We start from the raw sequence: 8,725 nt of genomic DNA on the forward strand, positions 1-8,725 counted from the left end.
TCCCCCAGCCTCCCCACCTTCTCACTCCTAACCTAAGAAGCACAAATTTTGTTTAATGACAAGGAAAGGGAACGTTCAGTGTCAGGCTTTTAATTACAGTTGCCTCAGACTGCTGGCCTCCATGCCAAACAGCCACATGGAGAGTGTTCGATCACACCATGCAACCAACGGGGTCCAGTCTACGGTGTCTGCCCTCGGCACCTGGTGACTGTGGGGCTGTGTTCCCACTCGGGTAGGGCTGGGCTCAGATTAGTTCACACAGGCCTCAAGAAGCAACTGGCCAAGTGCAGCCTGGGCTTCAGGGAGCTCCTGGGCCATATGGAAATGCTGATTGGGGACCCCCCCCCCCTCCGCCAGGGAGGGCCTGTAATTGATGAGAGGGATCTTTGGGAGGAAGGCCAAGCTCTGGAAGGATGAGGATGGATGGTACTGTGGGGTGTGGCCAAGTGAGCTGATAATCTTGTCCATAACACTACAGTTTACAAAGAGCTTTCCACTTTCTTGAGCATGCTGAATCCTCACATTAGTCCCACTTAGGGGACACAGCTCAGAGAAGGGAAGTAACTTGCCCAGAGTTAAACAGGCAGAAAACCAGGAGTGGAGCCCCTGGCTTCGCACTGCATCCAGCAGTCTTTCTACAAGGAGTGGGGGCGGGTCTCAGGGAGCAGCCCAGGCAGGGAACAGGTTACACTCCCTGGAGCCACCAGGACAGCCCTGCCCTCGCTCAGGGCAGCACCGTGGTGACGCTGGTGAGCACCACGGGCTCCGAGACTTTGGAGACAGAGCACCGGCTCTGCAGGGACAAGGACTTGTGGCTGGCAGAGGAGCGAGGGCTGGGGGCCTTCAGAGAGCCGCAGAGACCCAGGCCGGGCAGGCAGCAGGAAAAGGCGGCCTTAAACTGCTCCCGGAATTTGCCTTGGTGGGGAGACAGAAGACACAGCCGTAAGGAGACGGATGGAGCAGGAAGGGGCCTTGGGCTCAGGGACACCCACGCAGCTCCAGCAAAGCTGCCTGTGAGGGGGCGGGAGAGAAGGGTAGAGCTGGGATGGAGAGAGCCCCAAGGCGACCTCGTCACTGCCAGGGAGAGTGAGGACAGAGGCCCCAGTGCAGGTTCCCAAGGAGAAATGCAATTTTCATCTGATTCCTTGACTGTGCTCTGGCTCTGAGCCTGGCTCGAAACGTGGTGTCTGGCTCGAGGACCTCAGGTCACCTCTGCCCTCACTGGCATGTAGACGGAGGGTCTCGGGGCTCAGCGTCTGTGGCTAGGCATTCCCCACCTCTGCCCCACAGTGATGAACGTGACAGCAGCAGCAGCCCTCGCACAAGGCACTGCCTGAGCTTGTGCCCTTGCTCATCCCAGCATCCTGAGAGGCTGGAGTCCTTCATCCTCACTCCACACGTGAGACACACAGAGGTGCAGTAGCTTACCCACCGTCACCTAGCCAGAAGTTGGACCCCATTTTAATTCCAGAGCCCTTCACTTAAAGGGGAGGACAGTGGGGAACGAGGGAGATGGGGAGACTGTTGTCCTGGGGACTGTTGCCACCCACCCTCAGTCCCTCTGCCTCCCAGCCCACTCACCACTGAGAAAGTTATAGATGATGGGGTTGGCAGCGCTGTTGGCGTACACCAGCCAGTGGGAGAAGGTGAAGCAGGCATAGACGGCCTCTCGGTCGCTGGCTTGGCGGAACATTCCGAACACCCTAGGACCAGCACGGGGGTGGAGGAGGGGGTGCAGAATGCTCAGAAATGGGGTAGATATGTGTGTATGTGTTTATGTGGGGCAGGAGTCACTATTCTCATCTAACAGACAGGAAAAACCAAGGCTCAGTACAGGAAGCTGAGTTGATGACACAGCTCATGAAGGGCTCTAAAGTGCAAGAGTCCCTCTGCCCCTCCTGTCCACCAGGTGGCCTTCCCTGGACCTCTGGGTCTGGGGTCCTGACCACAGTTTGGGGTTCTTGAGCACAGAGAGTATGACCAGAGTGCACTTAGGGACAGGTACCAGGGCCCATCTGCTCAGTCACCAGCTGTCTGGTTCCCTGGGGCTTCCCCTCCACTTTCTCATCCATCCTCACAGCAAAATGATGAGTCATAAACACCATCCATTTTTCAAATAAGGAAACTGATGTTCAGAGAAGTATAGCGCTATTCCCAGGATCACACAGCCACAGATTCACACTAAGGCTGTCCTGTGTCAAATGGCCCATGTACTTGCCCCGCACCTCATGGCCTCTCACTTGCCCTGTGTTCCCTCCTCTAAGAGTGCTGTTCTTCCAGACACCTGTAGGCTCGGCCCCTCTCTTCAAGTCCCTGCCAAATGTCACTTTCTCAGAGAGGCCCCCTTTTTCTTCTTAACCATTACATCTAAAAAAAACATTGTTAAAAACCCCACCAACCTGTCACTGTCACTCTCTACCTCTTTCCCTATTTTATTTTTCTTCATTGCACTGGCTGGTATTATTTGTCCATTCTCTCTCCTACTAGATGTTGCCTCCATGAAGGCATCGTCCCCTGCACTAGTTCACTTTGTTCCCAGCCCCTACAATCTGATGATTGAGTGAAAGGATGAAAGAATTTTCCCAATAGTTCTAAGAGGCAGGACAATTATTATTCACATTTTATAGATAAGGAGACTGAGGCTCAGAGAAGAGAAATGAGTGCCCCTAAGGTCACACAGTGGATGCTCGGTAGGGCCAAAGCAGAGAGCTCCTTCCTCTGACCCCACCAGCCCTATCCACCCACATCCACTCCCCACATGCTCTCACCTCTTGAGGACATTGAGGACACTGATGGGCAGGTAGCAGAGGGCAAAGACCAGCAGCACAACCATCAGCATCTTGGCTGTCTTCCTCCGAGCTCGCATCTGCTTCACCTCGGCCAGGAAGGCACGGGCCTGAGGTGGAGGCTCTGCACCCAGGCCCTGCCCTTGGTCCTCCAACTGGTCTGAGGGCCGCTTCCAGTTCCTCACCAGGGCTGACGTGGTACCAGGGATCTGTTTAGCACACACACAGACAGCAGCGGTGGGGACAGCTCCTTGGGAGGGTTGTTCTGCTCTGCTGGGCCTGCTCCGGGCTGGACCCTGGGGCAGGGCGGAGGTGGGCAAAGAAACAAACCCTTGCAGTAGGAAGGGACCTCATATTCATGATAAAGACCAAGGCTCTGGACTTCAGTGTACTTCCATTTTCCACTCGCTCATTGTGAGACCACCCACAATATGCCCCTGGGGAAGGTATTATTGATCCTTACAGATGAGGAAGGGGACCCTTGACAAGTCCCCAGGTCACAGCCTGGGGCCTGAACATCCTCCCAGCTGCCCATCTATCTTCCTTAAATCACCACCTCCATCTGTGGGGAGAGGGGTGGGCGATGAGTTGTGTCTCCCCTGACCCATGCCTGATTGGGGGGGAGGCTTGAGCCAGGGGTGAGCAGGTGGGCAGTGTGGAATGGCCTGGGCCTGAGAGCACAGATCCCAGCCTAGGTTGGTGCCTCTCAGCCTATGATGGTTCCAGGCTCCTGGAACAACCACAGATGTCCTCACAGCCTCTCCCACACTGGACACCTGAATCACCCCACAACAGAGGGACATGGGGCTAGAGTTCAGGAAATGTGGGGTCTAGAGCCAGCTCAGCCATTCATGAGCTATGAGACCTTGGTCAACTCATTTTTCTGAGCCTTAGTTTTCCTGTTAGATAAGGATAGCGACTCTTGCCACCTTGACCAGGGGATGGAGGAGCAGATGTTGAAGTGTCAATGGACAGCAGGGCTGCTCAGGTTCTGGCCTGCATCCTGCCCCCGCCCAGGCACTGATCCAGGACTCAGTCCCACTAATGCCAAGGGCGTCTAAGCACCCCTTCCCCCCACCGGCAAAAAAGCCCACAAAACCTGCTGTTGGTCAGTTTGCAATAGAGGAAAGAAGGAAGGCCCTGGAACCAGAGAGGCTTGGCCACTCGTTGGCTCGGGCAAGTCAGTTCCCTTACTCAGCATTTGTGAAGTGGGTAATATTGCTTCTTTGGTTACGTAGTTGTGAAGCCATTGCAAACAAAGCGCTTAATTTAGAAAGCAACACAGAGGTGCTGTTCTTCCTGTGGCACTGAACTGAGCACTGGAGCCCCACAGGCCTGGGTTTTAGTCCCCGATCTTTCACTCACTGGTGAGGGATTTGGGAAAAGTGGCTTTGCCTCTCTGGGTCTCAGTTTCCTCTTATACTAAGTTGGGGATAATCTGTGGTGGTGAAGGTGAGGCAAGACTAGCCGGGAGTGTGTGGTCCGATAACCGGAAATGACTGATACTGAAACCGTGTTAGTTACCATTCGGTTCCAGGGCTGCCACTAGCACTTTGGGCCTCGAGTTTGACGTGTCCTTGGGTTTTGTCTCTCTTTGGTTGTAGCCAGGATGCATGTTCTGAAGGCAAAGGATTGTCTGCTCCCTTAGACCAGCCCCCCTGTCCCCTCACAACCCAGACAGTGACACCGGAGTGGGCCTCACCTGGCGGCCCCAGAGCTTGCGGAAGATCTGGAAATAAGCCATAGCCATGAGGCCCAGGGGGGCCAGGTAGGTGACAATGAAGAAGCAACTGTGGTAGATCTTGGGATAGAGATCGTCTGCAGGGGCCAAGAGATGTAAGGGTTGGGCCCAGTCTGGGAGCCCCCAACCTGCCCTGCTTAGCATTGCCACCCTGCCCCGACTACAGCCAAAGCAAGCCACTGCAGCTGGGCCCCATACAGGCACCATGGCAGACAGACCCTGGAGTTGCCCAACCCGGGGGTGCCCATCCTGGAGGGACCCCTGGTGAATGTCCACACTAGAGCAAGTACCAACCCTGGAGGTATCCCTCGTAGACACCTGCTCTAGGATGTCCTCCCAGGAGATACCCACTCTGGGGCTGCCCACCCCAAAAGTGCCCTGATTGTCTGCCCTGGGGGTATATGCCCCAGAGGCGCCCACTTCAGGGATTCCCACCCAAGGCTCCCGCCATTACCTGCCCAGTGTTCATCACAGACAGAGAAGAGCCGGGTGCGGTTGGCTAGTTCCGGCAGCACACTGCTACACTCCATGACAGCAGCCTGGGGCACCATGACAGCCAGTGACACCGCCCAGATGCCCAGGATGGAGCCACGGGCACGCCGGGCAGTACTCTTGAACAACAGCGGGTGGCAGATGGCGTACCAGCGGTCCAGGGCGATGAAGCTGAGAGTCAGCACGGCCACTGACACAGAGACAGCCTGCACCATGGGGATGCAATGTCAGTCCTTTCAGGGGCCACCCAGAGCTATGGGATGAGCAATGGAGCCTACAGCCTAGAAATACCTGGCAGCCAGGTGCAGGGCAAATCCTGACTCCACTACTCACTGGCTATGTAGATTTGGGCAAATCTCTCACCCTCTCTGAGCTTCAGCTGCAGAATGGGGATATATCAGCCACCTGGCAGGATTCTTGTGAGAATAAATGAAAGTATGGATGGATAATGTCCAGCTTGAGACCTGGCACATAGAAGGTGCTCCTACCATGAATAATAACTTACATTTTTGGAAATAACTACATGCCAGACATTGTCCTCCTTATCCTCACAACAACCCCAAGAGGTGGGTACTCTTACCCTCATGGTACAGATGAGGAAACTAAGACAGAAAGGTTAGATAACTTGCCTAAGGTGAATTTCCTCATCTGCTTGTTTTATCCTCAGAGTTGCCAGAGCTAATCGGGTGAGTGGAAAACCTCAAAATAATGGGAATCCAAGAGGCATTTCTCTCTGCCCTGAGATTCCATCCCTTCCCGAGGCTGATAGGAAGAAAAGTCCTCATTCTGGGAGGCAGGGATGAACCTAGGCCAGAGATGTAAGTGGGCATTGCCTCCAGGAGTGCCTTCTGCCCTCTGGGGCCTTTGGCCAGTCCTCCTTCCACCCCACCAACCCCATATGGACATCCTGATTCCCACTACTGGGGGATGGAAGGCCCTGCCCAGGGTGGAAGGGGAGGAGAGGAGACTCTTTCCAGTAGGCCCCCTCAAATCTGCCCCTCTTGGGATCAGGGAGCAGACCCAGCTGTCTGTCATGGTGGCCTGTGCCTCTCTCCTCCACTGAGTGCCCATGTGCCTGGAGGTGATTGCACATGTGTGCACACATGGCTGTGGGTATGTTGTGGGTTGACCTGGAAGGAGGGGGTCTCTGAGTACATGGGGCTGTGTCTGCATCCTTGAGTGTCGGGCCTGGCAGCTGCCCTTACTAACAATAAAGCATGACACTGCCAAAGTACTGAGCCACCACGTCCCGTCTGAAAGGCAAGTCTGAGGGTCACAGAGACCTATGCAAGGCCACAGTTTTTGTACTTGGTGTGATGAGGGGTCATAAGGGTGCCCAGGCAGAGCTCACCTGTAGATAGGGGATGACCTTGCAGAGGGCATGGCCGAAGAGCCAGGATTCAGTGATGTCTACCAGCAGGCTGGCTGGCAGGCAGATGGCTGTCACTAGCACATCAGCCAGGGACAGGTTGACGATGAAGTAGTTGGTGACTGTCCTCATGTGGTGGTTCCGCCACACAGCCAGGCAGACTGCAGGGTGGGGCCAGGATGCATCGAAGCCAACAGCTGAGCCATGCCCAGTCTAGCTGAGTCCCATCAGCAAGACCCTTCCCCCACATTATCTAGTAGAGACTGTGGGATGGGGAGAAAAGCGAGGCCCAGGACCCCTCCCAGTCCCCAGGGGAAGCCCCCGGCACCACAGGGACCTAGAGACCTACCCAGTGTGTTGCCGACCAGGGCCACAAGGAACACAGCCACGTAGGCCACAATGAGGACCCACTCGTACTGCTTCGGGTACAGATAATCGCGCCACAGATAGCGGAGAAACTCGTCTTCGTAGTCTGGGGGCACCGGGGATGGCTCCCTGCTGCCAGCAGGGACTCCCGTCTGGGGCCCTGGGCTAGCGGAGGGCTCCATGAGCTCAGGAGCCGCTGCAGCTGAGAGGCATCCTGGGCTCTGCTGAGGGAGGGGGGCACCCGGGCCAGGCCTCAGCCCACTTCCCTCAGGGGGCCCAGGGCCTTGCATTCAGGTCTTTGGGGTCCCAGCCCCAAACCTTCTGAAGGAAGGAAGAAGGAAGAAAGGGAATATTAGGGAGTGTGCCAGGCAATTTGAAGATAAGCTCCCTCTTTATTTTCACAGTCACATGGGTTATGGGGAGCCTGGAATCGATACAGAAAGACAGATCTGCCTTGCATCCCAGTTTCATACCAGATGGGTAACTTACCTCGTCCCTCTCAGCCTTGGTTTCCTCATCTATCCCATTGAGTAATAACTGAACCTGCCTCATTGGGCCTCGGTGAGGAGTAAGGAGCTCTAATGAGTGCAGAGTGCTTTACCCAGAAACTGGCACCGGAAGCCAGCTTCACGGCCATTGCTAAGAGCCCTGCTTTGCAGAAGAGGAGATAGAAGCTCAGAGAGGTTGAGCCCCTTGCTCAGGGTCACAAAGCTACTATTCCAGGTCTGTCTGAATCCACCAAACACCACATATTTGGGAGGGGAAGCCATCCCGATTGCAAATGTTCTCTCCTGGATCAGTTAAAAGGCTTGAAATTTTAGTTGAAAGAAACGGTCAAGGGAGGATTTTAGAGACCCAGGCCCCACCCACAAAACCTGACAGAACCTCCCCGGTGGACACACACAAACACGCGCACGCACACCCAGTGTGAGGAGAGGTGCAGGGAGGAACTGACAACCTCCCTGGAAGCAAGGGAAGAGCCCTAAGCGCAGCAGCTGGGTCCACCAGCACCCCCATCCCCTCTGGTCCCCCTCTTGAATACCAGCCGCGATGCGCCCCGGCGGCCGCCAGGGGTCGCTGGGCCGGCGCGCAGGCCGCCCTCTCCATTCATAAATCCGGCCTCGCACCCCGCCCCTCCTCGCTTGCTCAGACCCCTCCTTCCCCTGGCTGGGCAGGGGCGACCCCAGACGTGTGTGTAGGAGGGTTGCGGGTCACTGGAGACCGCTGAGGGAGGATGAGGGGGCTCCTTCTTACCCTTACCGGGAGCCAGCGGACCCACTCCCACAGCAGGACCTCCGCGCACCTCGGTGGCTGTGGGGGCTGCGGTGGGGGGAGCGAGGGCGCGAGGGGCTCTTTAGGATCTTGCCTTAAGCTTGCGGTGGGGGGTGTGGGTGGAGGGAGGGCAGAGCCTGCTGGGGAGCCAGCCTCCCAGCACCCAGGTTACCTCCCGAGACTCTTAGCTCCCGCCGAGGGTCCTCTGGAACCCCCACCCCGGGCCTGGGGGTCCCCCAAGCCCCGCACCTGTTGGCTCCGGGACCCCGGCGTCCTCGGCTGCTGGTCCCCCCACCTTGCACCGGGACTTCGCCTCCCTGCCCCGAAGGCCAGTCTCCGGGGGCCAGGACGCGGGGAGGGGGCCGGGACAGCCCCTTCCCAAGGCTGCGCTGCCTCGGCTCGCTCGGCTGGGCGCGAGTGCCGGCTCCAAAGCGGGCTGTGGCTCGGCGCGGGCTCCGCCGGGCTGCGCGCCGCGGGGCGGGGGGGGGGGGGGGGAGGGCGGGCGGGAGGGGCCGGGCGAGGAGGGAGCCCCCGGCCGGTCTCGGCTGCAGGTCTCCCAGCCCCCTGATCCGGAGGGCGGAGGGAGATGCTCATTCCCCCTCGCCCCCGACCTCACGCGTGCATCCCGCCTCCATTCATGTGTTCATCCATACTATTCATTCCATTCGCATTCATTCAACATTTATGCCTCCGGCTACT

At 57.2% G+C, this 8,725-nt stretch overlaps 1 protein-coding gene across 1 annotated transcript; it reads right to left on the minus strand.

Annotated features, from left to right (window-relative positions):
- Window positions 1-453: 453 nt before the first annotated feature.
- On the minus strand, window positions 454-8,398 carry HCRTR1 (hypocretin receptor 1). The gene is made up of 8 exons (XM_010976094.3): window positions 8,276-8,398; window positions 6,738-7,075; window positions 6,371-6,549; window positions 4,982-5,225; window positions 4,489-4,604; window positions 2,769-2,995; window positions 1,582-1,703; window positions 454-915 (listed from the first exon to the last, which is right to left on the minus strand). Exons 2-8 carry the CDS (start codon window positions 7,042-7,044, stop codon window positions 725-727), a joined length of 1,386 nt encoding a protein of 461 aa, XP_010974396.1. The 5' UTR covers window positions 7,045-7,075; window positions 8,276-8,398; the 3' UTR covers window positions 454-724.
- Between the last annotated feature and the right edge of the window lie 327 nt (window positions 8,399-8,725).

Source organism: Camelus dromedarius, chromosome 14 (assembly GCF_036321535.1).
Source record: "Camelus dromedarius isolate mCamDro1 chromosome 14, mCamDro1.pat, whole genome shotgun sequence".
NCBI lineage: Eukaryota > Metazoa > Chordata > Mammalia > Artiodactyla > Camelidae > Camelus > Camelus dromedarius.